This window comes from Monodon monoceros, unplaced genomic scaffold, assembly GCF_005190385.1.
Source record: "Monodon monoceros isolate NGI ecotype Baffin Bay Population unplaced genomic scaffold, NGI_Narwhal_1 Super_Scaffold_1, whole genome shotgun sequence".
Lineage (NCBI taxonomy): Eukaryota > Metazoa > Chordata > Mammalia > Artiodactyla > Monodontidae > Monodon > Monodon monoceros.
This window is the reverse complement of record NW_021703765.1, coordinates 76,098,271-76,123,578: the sequence shown is the minus strand read 5'-3', so window position 1 is coordinate 76,123,578 and position 25,308 is coordinate 76,098,271. Positions and strand designations below refer to the sequence as shown.

Here is a 25,308-nt window from a genome sequence, read left to right as displayed (position 1 = left end):
GATATAAATTCCTGAGTGGAAGGGACACCAGACTAAGAAGGAGGTTAGCTTCCTGATATTTATGGTCATCAGAATTAGGGAATTGATGAATGAGCTTTAGAGAGCTCTGTAAAAACTCAGTTGTATGTGGAAACTTCCCTGGCGGTACAGTGGTTAGGACTCCACGCTCCCAATGTAGGGGGTGTGGGTTCAATCCCTGGTCATGGAACTAGGATCCCGCATGCCGTGGGGTTCAGCCAAAAAATAGAAAACAAAAAAACTCAGTTGTTTGTGAATTTTTGTAGAAGTATACATTTGGAAAAGGGGAGAAGGAACTTTTATGGCATGGTAAATGGATATAAAGAAGTCCATGCTCCCTAAACTTGACAGCCCCTTACGATTATTCATTCAACTGATGGTCACTGAGACTTCGATATATGCTGGACATACGTCCGGTGCTGGAGATATTGAGCAGGACACTGGTTGTCCTTGCCTTTATAAAGGGTCCAGGCTAATAGAGGAGATAAACATCAAATTAAAAATTATACACATATACATATTTTAAAATTAGTTTTAATGTTTCAACAGAATGGTGTAGGAGAATCTTATGTAGTCAGGGAAGGATTCCCTGAAGGTCAGTTAAGGTACCTAAAGGGCGAATGGGATATTGTCAAAGAAAGTGGAATAAGGTTCCAGGCACCACTTGTAAAGGACCAAATCTGGAAGCAGTCCGCCTTGTCAAGGGACAGAGGCAGCCAGCAAGTTTGGAGTTTAACGAGAAGACAACCGCAGGAAGCTAGAGAGGAAAATGGGGGTCAGGTCATATGGAGCCTTATAGGCCATTTAAGGATCTGATCTCCCTCCCAGAGCAGCTGCAAAGTGCTGAAAGGTTTTAAGTGGACACTGAGGCTGTTTGACTTTGCACCAGTTTAAGAACAGAGGCCCTTTGCTCCCTGACCCAGATGAGGATTTAGGGCAGTACCATCACATTTAAATATTAAAGAGATACCAATCCTGTGCTTCTGAGATCTGTTCTTAGCGTCTGTGTTAATCAGGGATTAATTCAGGGCCTCCTGAGTAATTGCCATGTTTGATATATTTTCTGTCATGAAGTCAGAATGATGAGCAGTTCCCAAGGGTCCAGACTTGTTAGAAATGCTGGGCTCTGGCAGGGCTGCTAAAGTTACACCGTGATACAGAACAGCCTCCTGTGTCTCATCATTCTAAACCCTACACTTTTGGTAAACGTATAGCCTTGAGGAAAGCAGGGCCATTTGTAGACATGGTTCCTGTATGTCAATCAGGTCAAGTTAATCATTTATGTGTATTAATTCACTTAATCTCAACAAAAGATCATTTTGTGGTTCTCCAACAACCCTGCGAGCTAAATAAGGCAGATTAATGATTCCCCCTCACCCATTTTTTCACGAGGAGGCTGAGCCTCAAAGGGAATTTGTGTGCAAGTGGGTGTGGTGGTTATGAGCTGGGCTCTGAGGCCAGAGCTACATTCAGAACCAGAATCATCCACTTCGTAGCTGGGAGTCCTTGGGCAAGTTCTGGTCTCCTTCCAATTTACTAGGTGAAACAGGGTATCCCCTTGCTTCTAAGGTTATTAATATATCTTTTTATGTGAACTTCCTGTGTATACAGTTCACCTTTTTTGGTTGGGTGGCTGAACTTCTGTACCTGTTTTAAACAAGGAAACTAATAGATTACTAAAATTCCTCATTAATCTTTAGACTCTGTGACTAAAAAAATACTGTGGTTAGCAGATTAAAAGTCTCAAGGAAAACAGGAGTTTAGAGAAAAAGAATAAACTATTTTAAATATACATAAATATCAAATTGTCCAAATGTTTAAAGTTTGAGAAGACTGGTAAGAGGATGGAAAAGCAGGTGCTTACATATACCACTGACATGAATAAAATCAGTGTGATCTTTTTGGAGGGTGATTTGTCAGTATCAAAACTGAAAATGTATATACCCTTTGACCTGATGTCAATGCTAGGAATCTACCCCACTAAATTACTCGCAAAAGAGTTTTATACACATAGAAAAATGTTTGCTGAAGCACTCTTTATAATAGCAAATAACCAGAAATAATCTAACCACAGCAGGGGACTAGTTAATTATGGAACATCTATAAAATAGATTATTTGTTCAAAATAACATGAACTGTGGTGACCTGTAATCTGAATATATATGACATGAAGGTACATTAGTTGGGGGGAAACAGTGCAGAACAACGTATACCAGTATGCATAGCAAGACTATAATTTTTAAAGGATAAATGTGCAGACATATGCTGATACGAATCTTTATATTTGCTTCTGAAAGAAAACACAAAAAGCCAGCAACTGCAATGGAGGAGGCTGGAGGGTGGAAGGCATTTTCTTCCTGTACCGTTTACCTTGTCTTAACCATGTGCATGTCTTAATTCTCACATTTATTTTTAAGGTCGACAGGGTAGTTGTTCTCTTTATAACTTTTGTTTTACAAAATATTATTTTAAAGTTGAATTTTAAAACCCCAAAGTTAAAAAAAATTATTCTACCTTACTCGCCCCCAGAGATTATACGAGGCAACGTTTCCAACAGTTTTTTCAGAGAAGAAAGTAACTGCAGCAAAAGGTAGGGAAAGGCCCAGCCTTGCTTACACCTGCCAGGCCTGACCAGGATGCCTCTCCATCACAGACCAGGTCAGTGAAACAGACCTTCAAATGCCTTTCCCTTCTTTTGGTACATCAAATGGTATCAAAGTAATCTCCCCCTGGCTCCCCTTCCCCTCCCTTTTTTGGTACTGATTCTATATGGATCACAATCAGAACAATGAGAGGTGTGGGCTATTTCTTAGTCATTGTTATGGTTTCTGTACAGAACTACCAAGGGGGAAGGTTTCCAACCAGCTTCACTCTCAGGTGGAAAAGATCACTTACAAAAAGCAAAGGTGATTTTCAGGCAAGAAGTCTTAGCCTAAAGTTTTGTGATTTTTTTTTTTAATCTCCAGTTTTAATGGTTGCTCCTGCTGTAGTTTAATGGCACATGTACAAGGACGAGCCCTCTGTATGGTTCCTGAATCACGTCCCAATTGTCAATGCTGATCAGGGAAAGGGGCTACTCGCCCTTAGAGGTTGTCTCTTGACGTCCCACATTTATGAAATCCCACACCCAAAAGGGCAAAATATCTGGAGGCCGGATTCAGCTACGCAATGTTTTTATTTTTATTCAACTATAAGCAAATAGCAGAATTAACACAACATTCAGCAACTCCAGACCGGCTTTTCTTACAGCGAAGAGTGATCAGTTTAACAGGCACAGACTTTCGGATTTCTGATGACCTCTCACTCAGCCCTGCAGCTCATCTAGATGGCCAAGCTTTAACAGCAACTCTCTCTATTGCTTTTTTCAGTATTGCTCTTTAAAGGAGACAGAGCAGGACACTGACACCCAATAACCAGCCTGAGGTGTATCACATGGGGGGCTAGCGGACGTGCCGGCCCCTGGTTGTCTTCGTGAGAGACAGGGCTGTGAAAACACATGCCAGAAGATGCCGTCACAGACAATCCTGGGCTCGGGCTCACAAAGGCAGAGGCAATCAACCTTTTCTTTTTTTCAGCCTCCCTTAAAGATTCTTTGATGCTCTAATACTGCAAACCTGGTCTTTTTACCAGAATTTTTTTCTTCTTCTAAGTCTGGGGTTGTTATTCTTATATTAACATTTTGATGACCCCATCCTAGTACCAAAATATCCCCCACCAAAACGGAGTTCAAACTTGATCAAAACGTAAACCCCCTAGAATTACAGAGGACAGGCAGAAGGAAAAGTCACCCTAAACCTAAATCTGACCGCTCAGGGCCCAGGCAGGGGGAAGGGGAGAAATCTACATGCATCACTAAACTGAAACACTGCTTGGGAACTCTGGGACCGTGTCCATCTCCTGGCTTTCCTCTACTTCCCAGACAGTTGCTCGTACAGTTTGGGCACATAGTCATCCCATTCGGCCTGGTAACATGTGCCGGCCACCGGAGCCCCGAGCTCGTACTTTTTGCGGAAATTCGCCACCTTGAATTTGCCACGGTGGTCTCCAGATCGGTTGCTGAGAATGGGCTCATCACACTTCAGTGGCCTGTCCTGCTCGTAAACCAGCCAGATGTAGCGGTGAAGGCCTGGAGGGAGAGGCGGGAGGGAAGATGTACACACAGCTAGGCATGTGAGAGGGAAACATCACCCATTTTCGGGGAATGCACCAACTTGGAGGGACCCAGACCACCCCATTTATGAGAGGGACCTAAGTTCACTGCAGCTTTATTCACAATAGCCCAGAGAAGAAAGCACCCCAAATGTCCATTGATGAATGAATGGATAAACAAAATATAGTATATACGTATGATGGAATATTATTCAGCCTTGAAAGAAGAAGGAAATCCTGCCCCATGCTACCACGTGGATGAGTCCTGGTATGGATCTGCGTATGGCGTAGAACTTATATGGAGCTACTGAAACTTTCCTACACTGCTGATTAGAGTGTAGAAATTTTCAACCATTTTGGATTTCTATGACCCAACAATTCTACTCCTAAGTATTTACCCAAGGGAAATGGAAACATACCCATAAAAGGACAAGAGTATAAACAGCAGCTTCATTCATAATATCCAAACACTGGAAACACAACCCAAATGTCCAGGGAATGGCTACACAAACTGTGGTATATTCGCACAATGGAATACCACTTGGCAATGAAAAGGAAAAAGCTACTACCTTGAGTCCAAGAGACCAGTCACCGAAAACAAATGCATACTGCATGACACCATTTATAAGAATACAACAACAGCAAGAGTAATCCATAGAGAGGAGTCAGAAAATAATTAGCTCTGGGGTAATTTAACTTAAAAGATGCCTTAAGAACTTTCTGGGGTGACAAAACTATCCTACATCCTGTTTTCCATGGTGCTTACACGGATGTGTGCATTGGTCAATGTTCACTGACTAAACCCTTCTGATCTGTGTGTTTTATTATACGTAAGTTATACCTGACTAAACAAATACGAAAAAGAAAAAAGTGAGTTACTGAAGCTCTTTTTGTTAATGAGAACACAGCTCCTGCTTGAGAGAACTGCTTTATTCTCATGGGTGTATTTTCCATAATTAAACTGCCTAATGCAGTTTTATAACTGCCCCAGAAAAGAGATACCTGGGAAAGCTGTCCCTCTCGCATCCTCTTATGAATGCATGAGAGGGCCTGGAGCCATCTGAAGTTTCTGGGCCTAAAGATAAAACACAAGGTCCCTTGTCGGGGGCCTTATACCTCTTCAGAGTAACTCATGGCTGGACAACGTGTACAAGAGCAAGTGTTCTGCCGTGCTCCACTTCCCTTGCTTCAGGAAATGGAAACACCTGCAATGCATGACAGGCAATAACAGTGCATCTCCCACTGTTAGCCTAGGCAGCACTTACCCAACTTGGAGAGGTTCAATACAGTACTCTTTCTCTCTCTCTTTACATATATAATACATAACCTAAGGCAATACATTATGTGTGTGTATCTTCAATACAGTTCTTAGTAACCAAATCTTTTCAAGATACCACACTAGATTTTCGATAGAAAGACGAAATGACAAAAAAGCCAATTTTTTATAATTAATTTGGAAACTGTGACCATTTCTGAGACCTTTCATGGGAACTAGAAACTCAACCCACAGGGCAAAGGCTGAATATGGAATTTAGCTGATTTAACTGTTTAATCCACGTGTAGCTCCCCTGGGAAGTTGTTCTCAGCATTCTGCAACATTGCTTCCTTGGTATCTCTTCACCAACTTCCCTGCTTGCTAAAGGCCTGACAGCTGAGAGGCAGCGCTAAAAGAACATCCATCTAACTGGTACCCAAGGCTCTAGCCACCTGACACTACAGCAGGTCTGAGCGTCCCTGACAGGCAGTTGCCTTAGAGGGGAACCGAGTTGCCTAAAGTCTCCACTAGGGTAAGGGCTCTCATAAATAAAAATAAAACTCTAAGAACCAGACTAAAATTTTGTAGCACTTTAGGCCAATCCTGATGTCCCCGCCCATCTCCCTCCAAAAGCAGCCTTTACTGACCTGTGCCCTTGGGAGGCCCAGAGCCCACATAATCAGAGAGGACCGTGCCACTGCTGATGTCGTTGCCCTTCATGTTGACCACCAGGAAATGGTGCCATTCCCTACATGGAGGAACAGAGGACCATCAGCACCGCAGGAAGTTATTATGCACACATGGGCGCAGCCAGCAAATGTGCAGCACACACGTGCTCCACACCAGGATGCAGTGACAGACAAGACAGATGGCCCCACCTTCTCGGCCAGAGCAAACCTTACATGCCAGCAGAGAGGACCCAGCCACTCCCTCCCTCCTTCCGACTCTCTAGGGCAGGGGTCAGCACACTTCTGTGAAGGGCCAGACAGTGAATGTTTTAGGCTTTGTGCAACACACTGTCTCCATCACAGCTACTCAGCTCTGCAGCTGTAGCCTGAAAGCAGCCACAGACAGGACATAAATAAATTATCGTGGCTGGGCTCCAACACAACTGTTTAGGGACACCAAAATGTGAATTCATGTAATCTCCACATGTCACAAAGTATTATTGTTCTTCAAGTTTTTCCCCCCATTCATTTAAAAATGTTAAAGTCATTCTCAGCTCGTGGGGCTGTACAAAAAAAGGTCTCGGGCAGATCTAGCTCTCGGCTATAGATTCTAGACTTTTGTTCTAGGGAGTGAAAGGGAGGAAAATGCACACTCAGGCTTAGGCATGGACGTGAACACCCCAAATCGGGTCTATTTCTGCCACCACAGCATGTCCAGTAAGGGACTTACACAGTGCAAGAAGCACTGGGTCACATGTGGATGACTCGCTGTTTCCCATCTTTCCCCAACTTGCCTGTATTTGGGGTCCTTCCTGCTGGGAGCATCCGGGTCTGTCAAGACCAAGGTATACAGTTTACCTGGATCAAGGCCATCCCACGCAATGCTGGTGGGCCGGTTCTTAACCTGTAGGAAGGAACAGATTTGGAGTTTAAGTCAGAAATGCTGAAGAAACCAATACTTTCTTTGACCTCAGATTCCTTAAAGGTCAAGCACAGTAAATTATTAATTAAAGCTCAAGTGTATCGACTCTATTAAGAGCGAGGATGTGACATTTAATATACATTATTTATTTTAGTCCCAACAACAATATGGGGCTAGTAGACGTAGAAAGACAATGGGTCAGGATTTCAACGCTCGTGCTGACTGCAACCTTACATTACCTGGAATGACAGGGTCTCTAGATTGGTGACCACGTTACCTGGGGCCTGCTAAAGTGAAATCTGAATTAACCAGATATTTAAAAGAGCAGAGAAAATGAGAAAACCAAGGTGGGCAGACGTGGACAGTGAGTCTGGAAAGAGAGGCTGCGAGATGGGCACTTTAAACACCCAAAACAATAAACTCTGTAAACGTCTAAACCAATAAACCATCTGGGCACTGTTTATTCGCACTGTTGCTCCGGAGGTTCGGAACCAAAAACTCGCCACGGCGTCGGGCACCTAGTTTCCCCAGTTGCAGCAGCCAGGACCTGGTTAGGCCTCAGCCGTGGGCGCTCAGAAGCCAAACAGTAAAACAAGGCCGTTTACCCTCGAGCCTTCCAGCTGCAGAAAGCATTTACCTTTGGGGCGGCTTCACGCTACTGGGAAGAATCTCTGGGCACTGCTGCTCACCCCTGCTCACTGCTTACGTAATGCGTCATATGCCCTCGGGTGGGGCTTTTACTTCCCAAATTGAGGCCTAAATTGCTGAGCACCGAGGGGAGGCTCTGGGGACGTGTGGGCGGCCACTCCCCACTCCCTCCAGGGAACGGCGCCCTCCCCTCCCCTGCGCAGCGATCTGTGCCGTTTCGAGGCCTATGCCACTGCCTGCGCCTCGAAGTCCCGGGAAAACTGATCAATTTCTTCCGAAGCCGAGCCCCGCCTGCCACGTGCCGGGTTCCCGGGGCTGGGTGGGGGGAGGGGGCGGTCAGAAGGCCTGCGGCTTGGGCACCGCGACCCCCTTCCCTCGGTTGATGCGGCGCACGGAGGCCAGAACGTCCCTCCCCACCTCCACTGGGTCCCCGCCCCTCCGACCTGAGAGACTCTGAGCCTCCAGTAGCTGCACCCCCGCCGCCCTTGGGTACCTGGGTGGGTGTCAGCACTTTGCCCAGCTCGTCAACCTCCGCACCGCCGTATTTGACCTGCAGCGGATGCTGCGGCCTCTCGTCCACTTCCTGCAGGCTCAAAGGCCCGGACCACTTGCTGAGGTCCACCGGCATCGCGAAACCGAGAGGGTCGGACAGCAAGGAAAGCTGCGAGAGGACTCACGCAGGTTAACTGCCCAGCCTCCCAGCAGCCTACAAGCTGTACCGAGGCAACGCAGGCACTACGGCCAGGGAGCGCATGCGCCAGAGCTACCGCCCCGCCCTGCCCCGTTTCTCCAGTCACCGGCGAGGACGGGCCCCACTCTGCTCTCTGATTGGCCGAACCCAGTAGCGTGGGTCCCGTAGCGCTCCCGGGTCAATGCAGCAGGTTTGGTCTTCCTTTTTGCGGAGGGGGAATGTGCTGCCCGCCGCTGGCGGAGTTCACAAGAACTGTGGCTGGGCTTGCAAGACTGTTGTTTCAAGAACTGCAATTGAGCTACCTTTAATTTTTTTTAACCTTTTTGCATGATTCTTTGCTCTACTTTCTAAATGCAGAAATGGTATGGTCTTGCTTTTCTCTTGCACTTCTTAAGACAACCTCATTGCCCCGCCTCCTGGTATTTTCGCGCATGCTCACCGGTTTCCGTAACGGCCAGGAGAGGGCTTGGGGGAATTTTTGAGCGTTGTTCTCAACGGGTAAATATATTTGCACATATATTTGATCTCCCTATCCCCACTTGCTCTAGACAAGGTTCTTGGGAAATTTGTTTTTTGAGAATTTTTTTTTTTAACTTGCAAAACAAGGAATGTTGCTGACCATCCAGTTTTAAAAGGATGAAGTCAGCCACTGCAGTCCCTGACCTACAACACACCCTGAAAGGCATTCAGGACAAGAACAGGATGATGCACTGTGTGCCTTGAGAAAAAAAAAGGCAAAATCCTTAGATCTTAGATATATTCTAGGAGAATTTTTAAATGAATCCAGATTCTTGCATCTTTCCATACTTAAAAAGCACTAAAATCATGAACTGAGATATCTGCTCCTAATAACTAGCATCAATCTTCTACCAACATGTATGCTTGATTGCATGTACCCCTTAGCCAAAATCATATCTATACTGGCCTCTCCCTCTTCCTCTTCGAAGCAGTTCCTCGGAGCTATTTGAGAGGCTGTCTCCCAGGCTGTAGTCCTCAGTAAGACACAGAATAAAACTCAACTTCCAACTCTTGTGCTTTTTTTTTTTTTCAGTCGACAAACCATAGTTACTATTCCTACTTTGTTGACAAGTGGCTCTGCCTCAAAACTGCTCTCATTGTAGCCACCAAATGCTTTCTTTTTCTAAATATGATGGGCACTATTTAATACTCCTTATCTAATTTGACCTTAGGAGAGCTTTTGACATTGATAGCTACCCCCCAGGGAATAAAAAGTTGTCTGTTGTTTTTATTTCCTATTAGGAAATAATACAATTCATTGTAGAAAATTCATATTAAAAAATCCAAAGAAGTAAATACGAATAGCTTCTATTCCACTACTTGAACATAAACATTGGCAACAATTTGGGGTATATCTTTCCAATTTTAAAACTATGACTATAGGGGACTTCCCTGGTGGTGCAGTGGTTAAGAATCCGCCTGCCAGTGCAGGGGACACAGGTTCAGTCCCTGGTCCGGGAAGATCCTACATGCTGCGGAGTAACTAAGCCCATGCGCCACAACTACTGAGCCTGCACTCTAGAGCCTGTGAGCCACAACTACTGAGCCCACATGCCACAACTACTGAGCCCACGTGCCACAACTACTGAAGCCTGTGAGCCTAGAGCCTGTGCTCCACAACAAGAGAAGCCACTGCAATAAGAAGCCTGCACACCACAACGAAGAGTAGCCCCCACTCGCCACAACTAGAGAAAGCCCGTGCACAGCAATGAAGACCCAACACAGCCAAAAATAAATAAATAAGTAAAATAAATTTAAAAAAATTATGATTATAAATATTTTGTTCTGTTTATTCACCCAAAAAATTGCATTTACTCCACCATTGTAGAATATCCATATGAAAATGGATCTTCATTATTTTAATGGCCTAGTCTACTCTAGATGCACCACAATTTGTTCAACAAACGTCCTGATTTTGGACATTTATGCTATTTTGTTATTTTTTCATTTTACAGATATCACTGAAATGAATATGTGTGTGTGTGTGTGTGTGTACACTTGATGGATAGTTTCAAGAAAATTTTATTAGGGATTAGGTAGGTCAAAGAATATGTACTTTAAAGGGATGAATCATAGCTAGTTAACTGTCTACTTAAGTCCAGACCAGAAGCAATGCCTTCAACATGAAACACTAATATGATTGTTGGTTCTTTCCATCAATTGTTCTATAAATGCATTTTGAGAAACTTGTAACCAAAAGAGAAATAGTCCCTGCCCTCGTGGAGTATATAGTCTAGCAGTGGAGAGAGGCATTCATCAAATGACATTCAACAAATAAAAAATTACAAAATGTGATCTTTCTCAGATACAAATCAGGTAGGTCCACACCTCACCCTGCCTTCCCTAAAACCCTCTGTACCCCTCCCCCAATTGCCTCAGGATGAAGGCCAGACTCTTAAAAGTGTCCTGTAGACTTCTTCTACTTCCCTGTGTCTACCTCCTTGCATTCTTCTCTCCAAACACTGAATTTGTTTCATTTCCAACTTGTCTTTCTACCTCTGGGCCTTTGCACATGCTGTTCCCTCTTCTTGGAACACTTTTCCCTCATTCCCCTTCTCCCCACCCCTCACTGTATTCTTGTCCCAGTTCACCTTTACTCATCTTAAACATCACTTCCACCTTCTCCCACTCATCAAGACTGGGAAATGCCCTCATCTCTGCATCCACATTCAATTTGTCTTTTCTCTTTCTTAACATTCAGAGCATTTGGGATTATGAGTTTATCATCTGAAACACACCACTGCCCACTGGAATATACACTCCATGAGGGTTATCTCTCTTAGTCACTGGTCTTATCCCCAGCACTTAAAATAGTGCCTGACACACTTAGTACATGATATTATCATTATCATTATTATTATACGAAAATAAGTGAATTTTTTAAAAAGACCATCTGGTTGGTTTCAGGTTCAGATCACTAAAGCTTTGCTTTCTAATAAAATATCACATTCGGAAAAGATAGACCGTTGCACCTGCAAATCCAGTATCAACAGCACCTCCTTAATTAGCGGCAGCTGGAAAAATCAGAGCACCTTTCCCCTCACTGTTTAAACAGCTCTCATCAAATGCTCATGAGATGATAGATGCCATCTCACAGCCATGTGTTAAAAAAGAAAACAACTCTTTGGTCTGATGAGATGGTTGCACCTTCATAGAAAAGTCTCAGAAGAAGACTTTTTAAAATTTGCTTTGGAGGAATTCCCTGCTGGTCCAGTGGTTAGGACTCCGCACTTTGACTGCCAAGGGCCCAAGTTCAATCCCTGTTTGGGGAACTAAGATCCCACAAGCCACGAGTAAATAAATAAATAGTTTTGCTTTGAGGACTTCCCTGGTGGCACGGTGGTTAAGAATCCGCCTGCCAGTGCAGAGAACATGGGTTCGATCCCTGGTCCGGGAAGATACCACATGCCGCGGAGCAACTAAGCCCGCGTGCTGCAACTACTGAAGCCCGGGCACCTAGAGCCCCTGCTCCGCAATGAGAAGCCTGCGTACTGCAACGAAGAGTAGCCCCCACTCGCTGCAACTAGAGAAAGCCTGTGCGCAGCAACGAAGACCCCACACAGCCAAAAATAAATAAATAAAATTAAAAACATTAAAAAAGAAATTTGCTTTGAGCTAGCTCTGGGACTAAACACAGATGCTCACTGGCTATTTAAGAGGTGGGAATGACTTTATGGAGTGCCTGCTAGCTGCAAAGTGCTTAACTGTGCTTATGGATAAGGTTCTGGAGGCTCATGGAGTGACGGGGAGAGACCCCCTGGATCTTGCCATGCCTTCCTCTGTCTCTATTAGCCTGAGCTGCTCTCTCCACTGAGGAGAGGGAACTGGAACCACTTCCATTAAAACTATGGTTGGAACCAGCCAAACCGTATTTACTGGGCGCCTACTGTGTTCAGGTCAGCCTGCTCCCATAAGGACTGCTCGCATTACCAAATGCATGCCCCCTATAGGTCCACGCATTCCAAGGACAACTGTAACATTTACCAAGCACTCACTGTATGTATGCCCCAATGACAACAATTAACATTTACTAAGCACCTACTGTGTGCAGGTCAGAGTGCTCCAGTGAAGACAACTTCCATTTCCTGACCATTATCACTCCCACGCCAGGCCCTGACTGAAGGCCTTGATGCTCAGCGTTTCATTTCATCCTCACACCAACCCAATGTGGGAGGGACTGCTATTAACCCATTTCATAGTTAAATAAACTGAGGCTTGGAGAGGTAGAGTGACAAAGCAGATGAAAGCCCACCTTCCCCCCTAGGCCGGACACAAAGTCCTTAAGCATGCTCTAGCTGGGAGTGCTGGGAATAGGTGAGGCAATCATGGTCTTTGACTCCAGAAAGCTTTCCCCTGGTGAAGGTTTATGCAGGAAATCACCATGAAAACCCCTCATGGCAGCCGTGAAAATGCAGCCCACACATCTCTAACTGCAGGGAGAGAAGTTGGTCAGGGCCCCAGGTGCTGTTATCTGCTTTGAGGCCAAGACCACGCTTTGGCAGGCTGCCCCCAGCCCATGACCGAGCTTGGCAGGGTTATTAACACAGAGCTGGGAGGCTCAGGGCTCCTACGTGGTCAGGACTGGCTTGCCTGTTTCTTTGCAACTACACCTCAGGCTAGGTTGCTTCCTTCCCTGGCTTCCACACTCAGGCTCAGATTCTCTCCCCATTTTCTCTCACAGCCATCTCTCCTAGTAAATACCTTGCACATGGAATCGCATCTTGTCATCAGCTTCTCAGATGACCAAGAGTGATGCTCCCAAGTTTAAGAGACAGTATGAGGACCACCTGAAGTGGAAGCAAGCTTGGAGTGTGTGGGTGCTGTGCTTGGACCAGTGGACAGACTGGTTTTGCTAGAATGGGAGATTTAGGTAGGGGCAGATGGATGACATAGCAAAAAGGCTGAATAAGCATAAGGGACAAGGAAGGGAATGTCCTTTTTTTTTTTTTAACCTATAAAAAGTTTTAAAATGTCTTCAATATACAAGTAATCAGACACATAGCATAATCTAAGGGCACAGGAATGGAAGTCAGAATACATTCACTTCCTAATCCATCACCTGGTACCTTACGAAACCTTGGGCAAGGAAGGCAGGCAAAAGAATGGCCTCTCAAAGATGTCCACATCCTAATTCCCAGAGTCTGTGAATATATTCTGTTACGTGACTAACGGGAATTATGATACCAGATGGAATTAAGGTTGTTAATCAGCCAACCTGAATACTGGGAGATTACCCTCAATTATCTGGGTGGGCCCAGTGTAATCACAAAGGTCCTTAAATGGAGAAGAAGGCAGGATTGTCAGAACAAGAAGGATGCCATGTGGGAAAGACTTACCCAACCATGGCTGGGTCTGCAGGTGGAGGAAGGGGCCAGGAGCCAAGGAGTGCAGGCAACCTCCAGAAGCTGGAAAAGGCCAGGAACCAGATTCTCCCCTAGAGGTTCCTGAATGAATGTGGCCCTGCTGACACCTTGATTTTAGCCCAGTGAGACCCACTTCAGACTTCTGACCTCCAGAACCGTAAGATAACAAATTCGTGTTGTTGTAAGCCACTACATTTCTGGTAATTTTTTACAACAACAATAAGAAAGTTATACAGAATATGACTTATGTTTGCTAAGCCTCAGTTTCCCCCTCTCTAAACTGGGTTTATCAATACCCCTGAAATGATCGTGGTGAGGATTAAATGAAACACAGGTGATGTGCTTCATACACAGCCTGGCACCTCCTAATGGGAAGCTATTACTATTTTTACATGTTCATTATATAAAACTTTATTCATAAATGCAAACACGCAAACATAAAATTAATTAATTGATTAGCAATCCAACCACCTAAAAGCAATGAACATACTGCAGTATTTCCTTTCAGACTAACTTCTATGTATATAAATGTGAATATGCATATATGATAGTTCGGATTCAGTATGAACTGGGTCAAATTATACATACATGCTGTTGTATAATTTGCCTTTCTTCACTTATGTCTATAAATAAATTACTACAGCAACATTCTTAATGGTTGTACAGGATTCTATTGTATGGATTGTTGCTTGTTTGCAAACGAAATCCTCCATATGGGAACATTTCAGATGACCTCACTATTATGCTCTAGAAACACCTCTGCAATATATATTCTTGTACCTGTACCTTCATGCACTTGTTTGCTTGTTGTTTGTTTTCTCCTGAGAATAAAATCATAGAAGTGGGCCAAACATCATTTACATTTTAAGTTTGGGATACCATATTCCAAATCGGGCAGAGTCTCTGTGACTGACCGATTTTTAAGGCAAAAGGACACCTAGTGATCAACAGGTTTACTCTCTCATGGTTTTCGTTTTGTTTCGGCCAATGGAGGTGGGGCGGCGGTGTTTATACTCTCATTTGTTTTTCAATGTTCCTTTCTATCTCCACAGTTTTATATTCATGATTTCAACAATATATGTAGACTATCTGATCCACATAAGAACACAGATCTCACTTAGTAGTCTATGTTGAACATTTTCTGATGTTATACGTTTCAAAAAATGGTTTTTTTGAAACAACTGCCAGTTACGACGACGTCGTGAATTATTTGATCGTGCATTTGTTGTTAGATGTTGAGACTGATTCTCATTTACCCCTTCACTGGACAGTTGAGGAAACCGAAGTTCAGAAAGGCTCAGGGACTTACCAAAGGCTGACATCCAGCTGAAAGGAGAATCTGTCTGGTCTGTGGGGAGATGTCTCGGCAGAGTCGGGCAGGGCTGGGCACCCAGGAGAGCTTCTGCCAGCCAGAGCGGAGGAGCCAGGCACACCTGCAAATGCCTCCAGAAAGCCTTGTTTTTACCCAGAAACCAAGAAGTGCCAAAAAAATCCAGGTAAAGACTCAGCCCTGGGGGCCTTTCGGGGCTCCTGGCATTTAGTAGATGCTCACTATTCACTGCTTACTCAGAGCGCTGTCGATGTCTTAAAGGAGGTGGGAAAAGCAATTTTTAAAAAGAAAGAAAAGCAATGTTGTATTCATTGACACACATCTACTGTGCACACTTGCCTTTCTGGACTGTAAATTGTCTGTGTGTGTTTGTCTCGGTGAGGAGCTTTTGTAGGGCTGCTGTGGATAGACTCAAATGAATGAGCCTGTAAAACCACAGGCTGTTCTGTTTGTTGAGTGAGGGCAGGAAATTCATTGATGTGGTTATTCAGTGGAATGGCTTCATTCCAGTTTTACTCTTGTGCTTCTGCTAGAGAAAGTGTTTCATGAGGGAGGCCTGGACAAAGATAAATCTCCCACGTGTGGCCACAGCTTAAGTTCAGAAACTGTTGTCAAGACCATGCCAGTCACCTGGAAGTGTGACTCCAGGGGCCCAGGCTCTGGCTCTTGGCCAAGCAGATGAACTGAGACATTTTTCTGGAAATTGATCTCCAACTGGTTTCCAGGATTCCGCTTGTTAGATTTTTTTTTTTTTATATTGAGGTTTTTGCTTTTACTCTACGAGAATTTCAAAGCATTTAAAAACACCCTTTAAATTCCCACTGGTATCTTCTGCATAAAATATTTTTAGGAAAGAGTTAGGCAGAAAATTAATTTTAAAAACAAGCAAATTCTAGTTCTTCAAAAAATTAAAAATAGAATTACCTCATGACTTAGCAATCTCACTTTTGGAGTGTAGATCCAAAGGAATTGAAAGCAGAGTCTCAAAGGGATATTTGCAAGTCATGTCTACAGCAGCATTATTCACAATAGCCAAGAGGTGGAAGCAACCCAGTGTCCGCTGACAGATGAATGAATAGACAAAATGTGGTGTATACATACAATGGAATATTATTTAGCTTTATAAAGGAAATGCTGACGCAAGCTACAACATGAATGTATCTTGAGGACATTACACTAAGTGGAATAAACCAGAAACAAAAGGACACATACTGTATGATTCCACTTATATGAGATATCTAAAGTGGTCACATTCACAGACACAGAAAATAGTGTTGCCAGGAACTGGGTGGGAAGGAGGGAATGGGGAGTTGTTGTTTAATGAGTATAGAGTTTCAGTTTTGCAAGATGAAAAAGTTCTGGAGATTGGTTGCACAACAGCCTAGTATAAACACACAATAGAATATTATTCAGCCCCAAAAAGGAATGAAGTGCTGATACACGCTATAATGTAGATGCACCTTGAAAACATTGGGATAAGTGAAAGAAGCGAGACACAAAACGGCAAGTATTTTGTGACTCCACTTATATGAAATATCCAGGATAGGTAAATCCATAGACACAGAAGGCAGACTGGTGGTCACCATGGCTGGGAGGAGTAGGGAAGGGGAGCTTCTGCTTACTGGGCATGGTTTTTTTGTTTGTTTTTTTTTTTTGGCTGCGTTGGATCTTTGTTGCTGTGCGCGGGCTTTCTCTAATTGCAGCGAGTGGGGGCTACTCTTCATTGTGGTGTGCGGGCTTCTCATTGCAGTGGCTTCTCTTGTTGCAGAGCAAGGGCTCCAGGTGCACGGGCTTCAGTAGTTGTGGCTCGCAGGCTCTAGAGCATAGGCTCAGTTGTTGTGGCGCACAGGCTTACTTGCTCCGTGGCATGTGGGATCTTCCTGGGCCAGGGTTTGAACCCATGTCCCCTGCACTGGCAGGCGGATTCTTAACCACTGTGCCACCAGGGAAGTCCCTGGGCATGGGTCTTATTTTGAGGTGATGAAAATGTTCAGGAACTAGATAGAGGTGGTGGTAGTACAACATTGTGATGTATCAAACGCCACTGCATCATTCACTTTATTTATTTATTTATTTTTGGCTGCATTGGGTCTTCATTGCTGTGCGTGGGCTTTCTCTAGTTGCAGCCAGTGGTGGCTATTCTTTGTAGCGGTGCATGGGCTTCTCATTGCGGTGGCTTCTCTTGTTGCGGAGCACAGGCTCTAGGCGCACAGGCTTCAGTAGTTGTGGCACATGGACTCAGTAGTTGTGGCTTGTGGGCTCTACAGCACAGGCTCAGTAGTTGTGGCACACGGGCTTAGCTGCTCCGTGGCATGTGGGATCTTCCTGAACCAGGGCTCAAATCCGTGTCCCCTGCACTGGCAGGCAGATTCTTAACCACTGCGCCACCAGGAAAGACCCTGCATCATTCACTTTAAAATGGTTTATTTTATGTTACATGAATCACACTTCACTTAAAAAATAAGCAAATTATAGAAGTCACCTGCAAATATTTGTAGGCTCAGAGGTTGCTTGCAGTATTACTCTGCAAATAGCACATGCTTTCAGAGACTGGGAAACAGAAATGGACAGATTAACTGGTATAAACACTGGTGTTGGTTTGCCAGCATCCATCTCTCTTCCGATTAATAGCACCCCACTCTTCCTTTGGGGAACCACCCCTCTGTCACTCTCAGTTCATGTGGTTTAGGAAGGGCTGCAGGGATAGTCATGTGACCTAAGGCTGGCCAATCAAAGCATTGCATCCGTCTGGTCTAGCCATTGGTTCAGGGATGCACAGGTGAACGAAGCCAAGCCAATGAGACTCAGTTCCAGGACCTTGGGTGGAACCACTGGGAAGAGGGAATCTTTCTTCCAGCAGTGCTGCTGAGGAGAGAGAATGTCAGCCTGGAGCTGTTGGTGGTAATCTGACCACTGGGACCAAAGAGGCTGCCTGGGAAAGGAGCCAACACAGAGCAAAGTAGCTCTGAGACAGAGAGAGTCATTGTGACATGGTGACATTGACACTGTTTGACACCTGGATGGAGCCAAGCATGAAGCAAGATCTACCCCTTGGACTTTTCAGATACGTGAGCCAGCTAATTCCATTTCGGACCTGTGCCAATTTAAGTTGGCTGTTCTTCACTTGCAATAAAATGAATCCTGGATCAATGCAGATGATCTGCTCATTAAAAAGGAGCTAGAGGGCTTCCCTGGTGGCGCAGTGGTTGAGAGTCCGCCTGCTGATGCAGGGGACACGGGTTCGTGCCCCGGTCCAGGAAGATCCCACATGCCGCGGAGCAGCTGGGCCCGTGAGCCATGGCCGCTGAGCCTGCGCATCCGGAGCCTGTGCTCCGTAACGGGAGAGGCCACAGCAGTGAGAGGCCCGCGTACCGCAAAAAAAATAAAATAAAAAGGAGCTACAAATAGAAACTAGGTCTCCCAAATCATGCTACAAGTCAGTGAAGCCTCATTCATTCAGACCTTAAGCTATCAAATTAATGATTATTCAAACTGGAATCTTTACCGTCTTCATGAAAAATGGCTTGTGTGTGCCTTTTTCTTTTTTTTTTTTTTTCTTGCGGTACGCGGGCCTCACCGCGGGCCTCTCACTGTTGTGGCTTCTCCCGTTGCGGAGCACAGGCTCTGGACGTGCAGGCTCAGTGGCCATGGCTCACGGGCCTAGCCGCTCCGCGGCATGTGGGATCTTCCCGGACCGGGGCACGAACCCGTATTCCCTGCATTTGCAGGCGGACTGTCAACCACTGTGCCACCAGGGAAGCCCTATGCCTGTGTCTTAAACAAGAGAAACTATAGAATGCCTGGCCTGCCCACAGCCGCTCTGAAGCCCTCATGAGTCCACCCCCTGACCCACCTGACAGGCAATGCACAGGCCTGTCAAACCACCTGTGAACTGGCCTGGTTCAAAAGGATGACCTACACCAATCAGATTCAACCTCTTGAATCTGCACTAGTATATATGGAGAAGCAGGCAGGCGTAAGTGGTAGGAACTAATGCAGAAAGGAGAAGATGCACAGAGAGTGCGGAGGGGCCGTTAAGAGCCTTGGGCAGGCTGGAAATCGGAGGCAGCAGAAAGTGTGGGTGAAGGATTTATAGTATGGAGGAGAAATGGCCGATCGGCAGTGGGAAAACAGCAGATTCACAGAGAAAAACGAGCACGTGGAGAAACAGACAGCCTTCCATCTCCAGAACTGACCTGCTCCACGGAAGGGCTCCAGGTGGGTGCCAGACCACCAGCACTGTTTGAGCAAACACCTTGTTCCTTTTTGAAAATTTACTTTTTTGAACTATAGTTGATTTACAACAGTGTGTTAATTTCTGCTGTACAGCAAAGTGATTCAGATATATATATATTCTTTTTCATATTCTCTTCCATTATGGTTTATCGTAGGATACTGAATCTAGTTCCCTGGGCTATACAGTAGGACCTTGTTGTTTATCCATTCTCTATATAACAGTTTGAATCTGCTAATCCCAAATTCCCAATCCATTCCTCCCCCACTATCCCCCTTGGCAACCGCAAATCTGTTCTCTATATCTGTGAGTTTGTTTCTGTCTTGTAGATATTTGTGCCATATTTTAGATTCCATATATAATTGATATCATATGGTATTTGTCTTTCTCTTTCTGACTTACTTCACTTAGTATGATAATCTCTAGGTCCATCCGCATTGCTGCAAATGGCATTATTTCATTCTTTTTTATGGCTGAGTACTATTCCATTGTATATATACACCACATCTTCTTTACCCATTCATCTGTCGATGGACATCTAGGTTGTTTGCATGTCCTGGCTATTGTGAATAGTGCTGCTATGATCATTGAGGTGCATGCATCTTTTTAAATTATAGTTTTGTCCAGATATATGCCCAGGAGTAGGATTGCTGCATCATATGGCAACTCTATTTTTAGTTTTTGAGGAACCTCCATACTGTTTTCCATGGTGGCTGCACCAATTTACATTCACACCAACAGAAACTCCTTGTTCTTGTGGTGACCTCAGCACATCTCAGTGCCAAGAAACCCAAAGAACATGCCCACATTATTTTTATGTTAATCAGGACTCTTTCAGTTGCAAGTGACTAAAACCCAGTGCAAATGGAATCTTTAAAGAAGAAAAGTAATTAGTTCCAGCACTGGCATGCCAATGGGTAGTTGGCTTCAGAAGTATCCAGATCCACAGGCTTAAGTGGTGCCCTAAGTATCTGTCTCCCTCCTGTTTCTCAACTTTCTTTGCCTCTGGGCTGGTTTCAATCCCAGTAGATTCTCCCTTTATGTTGCCCTATGGCCATTACGGTCAGCAGCTTCTAAAATGGCCCCAGCAATCCCCACCTCCTGGTATTCATGGTCTTGTGTAATCCCCTCCCCTTGAGTAAGCCACTTCTAACCAACAAAATATGGCAATGTTAATGGGATGTCACTTCCGTGATTAGGTTACATAAGATTGGGACTTACAACTTGCTAGCACGTACTCTCTATTGCCTTCTTGGCTTGCCGGCTTTCGTGAAATCACCTGCCAAGTATAGAAAGACTCACATGACAAGGAACTGGGGGTGGCCCCTGGCCAACAGTCAGTGAGGATCTGAGGCCCTCGGTCCAATGTCCCACAAGGAACTGAATCCTGCCAACAACCACCAAGTGAGGTTGGAAGCAGATGGTTCCCCAGTCAAGACTCCAGATGAATGAGGTGTCCGGTTCCTGGTTAAAAACTAATGTGTGGGCTTCCTTGCTGGTCCTGTGGTTAAGCCTCTACGCTTCCACTGCAGGGGCGCGGGTTAGATCCCTGGTTGGGGAACTAGGATTCTTTATGCTGCGTGGCGCAGCCAAAAAAGAAAAAGTTAAAAAACAACAACAGCAAAAAGCAAAAAAATCCTATGTGTGATTTCTCAGGCCTGATGGTAGGCAATTCAGAGGGTTTACCTGGCAGGCCTCCCAGGGGAAAGCTGCCCCCTTCCCCCCCATGCCAGACCTGGTGCACAGACAGCACATTGCAGTCTCTAAGGGAGTTGCAGTCCAGGACTCAGCCCCTCTGACCAGTCATGCTCTTATGCATATTATGCTCCTTCCTTCTTGGGTCCCTTTATCTGAGGTCCTGGGCAGAGGTCCTCTCCAGGCACCTCTGCCCCGGCCTCCTTATTGGGGGTGAGGGGACATGACCTTGCAGACACTTGCTCACTCTGACTCCATACCAGGTACTTTTCCACTCCAATCCCTCCTCCCTCTACATCCTCACCACCACCCTCCCCCAAGTCCCAGGGGCTATAAACTGCTAGAGCCTTTTGTCTGGGATCCCTTCCACAGTGAGACGCATATAGGGGAAAATGCAACAGGGAGAGTAGGTACTTTCTCCAGTTTCAGCCTCTTCCCTAAACCATCACAGTAAGTGATCAACGGCTTAACTCTTTCATTTTCAGCTTGTTGCTTTATTCGGCTACTTGCACACCTGACACTTCAGCGCTCTCTCCCAGCTAGACTGCGATCCTGACAAGGAGACCCCAGCTTAGGCCGACACCTTGACTGCAGTCTCTTGAGAGACCCTGGGGCAGAGCCCCTGATCCACAGAGATTGTGAGATGATGTATGTATATTGTTTAAGCTGCAGAGCTTGTGGTGATTTATTATGCAGCAATAGCTGACCAATGATAGCCACCAATGGCTTCAGGCCTGCGTTCATTCAAGTTAGCAACCCCAGCAGAAGGAGGGGCTCCATTGCTCCACACCTCCAGCAGAAAATAGGGACTGCCTCTCACTAATCCAGACCAGCTGTGTGCCTAGCCCTAACCCGCTCGTGATCATTCTGACCAGCCTGGGGCCTCATCCACTCCCATAGCTCCATCCCAACCCTGTTTGCTTAGAGTTGGGGAGAGGCAGCTTTCCAAAGGAAAATAATTGCGCCGATACCAGAAAGAAGAGAAACAGAGGCAGGAAAGCAAAAGCAAGACCTATTTTCTACAAGTAGCAAGGAAGTAAAGCCCACACCTTCACAGAGATACTGTTAACCAGCTCAAGAGAGCAACTTGCAAGCACCGTGACAGTAAGCGCCTTGCCTGACTACACAGGTAGTACAAATTACCTCCGATACCAGCCACTTTATTAGACTCCATCTCTACTTAACAAAATTTTATTAGCTTACTAGAACTTTCCGCATGCTCCAGAAATTAAGAAACTGCAGTTGACCCTTGAACAACACGGCTTTGAACTGTGCAGGTCCACTTGCACATGGATTTTTTTCAATACATATATTGGAAAATCTTTTGGAGATTTGTGACAATTTGAAAAAACTCAGATGAACCACATAGCCTAGAAACATGGAAAAAAATTAAGAAAAAGGTAAGTCATGAATGCATAAAATATATATAAATATACATATAACATACAAAATATATGTTGACTGTTTATGTCAACAGTAGGCTATTAAGTTTTAGAGGAGTCAACATTTATACATGGATTTTTGACTGCATGGAGGGGTTGCCCCTAACCCCCATGTTGTTCAAGAGTCAACTGTATATTTATGAAAACACATTAACCTACCACTTATTTTGATTTCCCCAACTTGTTTGAATTAGTAAGGTTTTGCTGTAATTAACATTTGTCCAGAAGTTCAAGGCAAGTGAACAGAAGGGTGCCCTGCCATTTCCCTGTGGTTGAGTCATAGTCCTAGAAGGGCAATGTCAGAAATACAGAAATATACATGTATATTAAAAAATAAATACATTATCTACATATATAACTTTTGTGAATTCCACTTTGGAAAGAGAGAGAGAAATTTAAGTTTACTTAAAAAGAAAATTAAATTTTTTAAATCTTTTGGCCGCGTCGCATGACACGCGGGATCCTAGTTCCCCTGACCAAGGATCAAACCTGTGTCCCCTGCAGTGGAAGCACAGAGTCTTAACCACTGGACCGCCACAGAAGTCCCAAAAAGAAATTTACTTTTAAAATTCAAATTTACTACAGTGTAAGTAGTTTGAGGGGCTACGTGTTTGGCTTTACACACTGACATTGGACTTCTACATAACATATGGTGTATTGTTCCTCTCAGTTTCCCATGAGACACCTTGACTATGATTGTACATTTCAATTTGCTGTCATGGGAAATAAGATGTGTATTTCACTGAGGTATCTTCCATCTCTCTAACTCAAACCCTCCTCCCACGATTAAGAGTCCAAATAACCCCCCCATATACAAAAATATATAAGTGTATATATATATATATAAATACATATATATATATATATATATACACTATCATCCAATACCCTTTTAGACTAAGATACAGTGGTTCCCACTCTCATATTTGTGCTGAAAAATATACCCCCAAAAAAGCTCTTTTGGGAGGATATATGTACCTGAAGGAAGGAGATGCAAGAAGTCATGGAGAACAAAGAAACTGGTAAACATATGGGTAAATATAAATGTGCATTGATTGTAAAAAGCAATAACAGGATGTTCAGGAGGAGGATAGAGGTCACGGTTAACTCTAGAGCAGCAGCATCCAATAGAAATAAAAGTTGAGGGCTTCCCTGGTGGTACAGTGGTTAAGAATCCGCCTGCCAGCGCAGGGGACACAGGTTCAAGCCCTGGCCCAGGAAGATCCCTGGCCCAGGAAGATCCCACATGCTGAGGAGCAACTAAGCCCATGTGCCACAACTACTGAGCCTGCGTTCTGGAGCCCACAAGCCCCAACTACTGAGCCCGAGTGCCATGACTACTGAAGACCCCACGCCTAGAGCCAGTGCTCCGCATCAAGAGAATCCACCGCAATGAGAAGCCCACGCACCACAATGAAGAGTAACCCCTGATAGCCGCAACTAGAGAAAGCCCACGCGAAGCAATGAAGACCCAACGCAGCAAAAAAAAAAAAGGTCTCGATTTGATCACTAAAACAAAAAGGAAATAAAAGTTGAGCCACACATGTAATTAAAATTTTTTGAAGTAGTCACATTAAAATTTTTTTCTTAAAGCAGGTGAAGTTAATAAAATTAAAAGCAGGTGAAATTAATTTTAATAATATATTTCATTTAACCCAATGTACCCCAAAATATCGCTATTTCTACAATACAAGCTGGTGTGATTGCAGGGAAAGTGAGCTTAGAAATCACTTCTCTTTTAAACCTAAAATATACAACATTAACAAAGACTGGGGGCAATGCTCAACTCACACTGTTGGAAGGACTAGAAAGTAATATAACTTTTCTCGAGGGCAATTTGGCAGGATCTATCAAAATTTCACTATGCGTGATTTTTTCTCCAATAATAATACCTCTCCTGAGAATTTTTCCTGCAGGAAATTTCACGAGGTTCACAAAGCCTGAACATTGCTATGAAGCATGGGGTATTCATTGTTTTGTAGTTTGTGATAATGAAAAAGAGGAAACAACTTAAATGCCCATTGAGTGGAGGATTAACTGGATTATGATGAATCCACACTATGGAATCATCATAACTATGGAATACTGGGTAATCTTTAAAAAGCATTAGCTGAACTTAAATGTAGTGACAGGAAGCCAGACACAGAAGGCCATATATTATATGATTCCACTTATACGAAATATCCACAATAGGCAATTCCATAGAGACAAAAAGTAGATCAGTGGTTGCCAGGAGCTGGGAGGTGTAAGGAAGGGAAATGGGAAGTGACTGCCAGTGGGTATGGGGTTTCTTTTTGAGGTGATGAGAATGATCTGGAATTAGTGGTGATGGCTGCACAAACTTGTGAATGTACAAACACCCACTGAACTGTACACTTTATTTAAAAGGGTAAAAAAACAAAAAAAAGCAAGTTGCTTACAAATATATTGTGTGTGATCTCATCTATGCTTTTAAAAAAATCTGTATGTTTACATGCTGTATATAATTCATGTGTATGTAAACACACAACTGGAAGGATAAACAACAGTTAACTGTGGGTTTTTTTAGGGAGAAATAAAGAACTTAAGAAGATTTGTTACAGGGACTTTTGCTTCCCACAGGTGGACTGAATTATTTTAAATTATATTTTTACAAATTTTCCTTTTAAGACAATTAAAATATTTCTGCTTAATTGACAAGCAGGAAGAGTTTTAAAACTAGAGTAAGCCAAATAATTAGTATGGTCCTGTTGATTATTTGATATAAAAAATGTAGATAAAAATTATAATTTTTATAATTGTAATTGTAAAATATTATGAATTATATTATAATTTATATATTGGATTGGCCAAAAAGTTCATTCGGGTTTTTGGTAAGATGTTATGGAAGAACCCG

General features: G+C 44.1%; 1 protein-coding gene across 1 annotated transcript; it reads right to left on the bottom strand.

Moving 5' to 3' along the window:
- Window positions 1–3,174: 3,174 nt before the first annotated feature.
- PEBP1 (phosphatidylethanolamine binding protein 1) lies at window positions 3,175–8,418 on the bottom strand. The gene is made up of 4 exons (XM_029233960.1): window positions 8,154–8,418; window positions 6,885–6,994; window positions 6,070–6,170; window positions 3,175–4,144 (listed from the first exon to the last, which is right to left on the bottom strand). The coding sequence occupies exons 1-4, from the start codon at window positions 8,286–8,288 to the stop codon at window positions 3,927–3,929; spliced, it is 564 nt and encodes a 187-aa protein (XP_029089793.1). The 5' UTR covers window positions 8,289–8,418; the 3' UTR covers window positions 3,175–3,926.
- Between the last annotated feature and the right edge of the window lie 16,890 nt (window positions 8,419–25,308).

Bases quoted from the DNA above. Each gene is read 5' to 3' on its own strand.
- PEBP1 (XM_029233960.1), bottom strand. From the start codon at position 8,288: ATGCCGGTGGACCTCAGCAAGTGGTCCGGGCCTTTGAGCCTGCAGGAA. The intron at 6,171-6,884 runs GCAAGTTGGGGA...TCCTCCATGTAG, and splicing joins AGGAAGGACCCCAAATACAG to GGAATGGCACCATTTCCTGG. The intron at 4,145-6,069 runs GTCAGTAAAGGC...CTCTCCCTCCAG, and splicing joins TGGGCCTCCCAAGGGCACAG to GCCTTCACCGCTACATCTGG.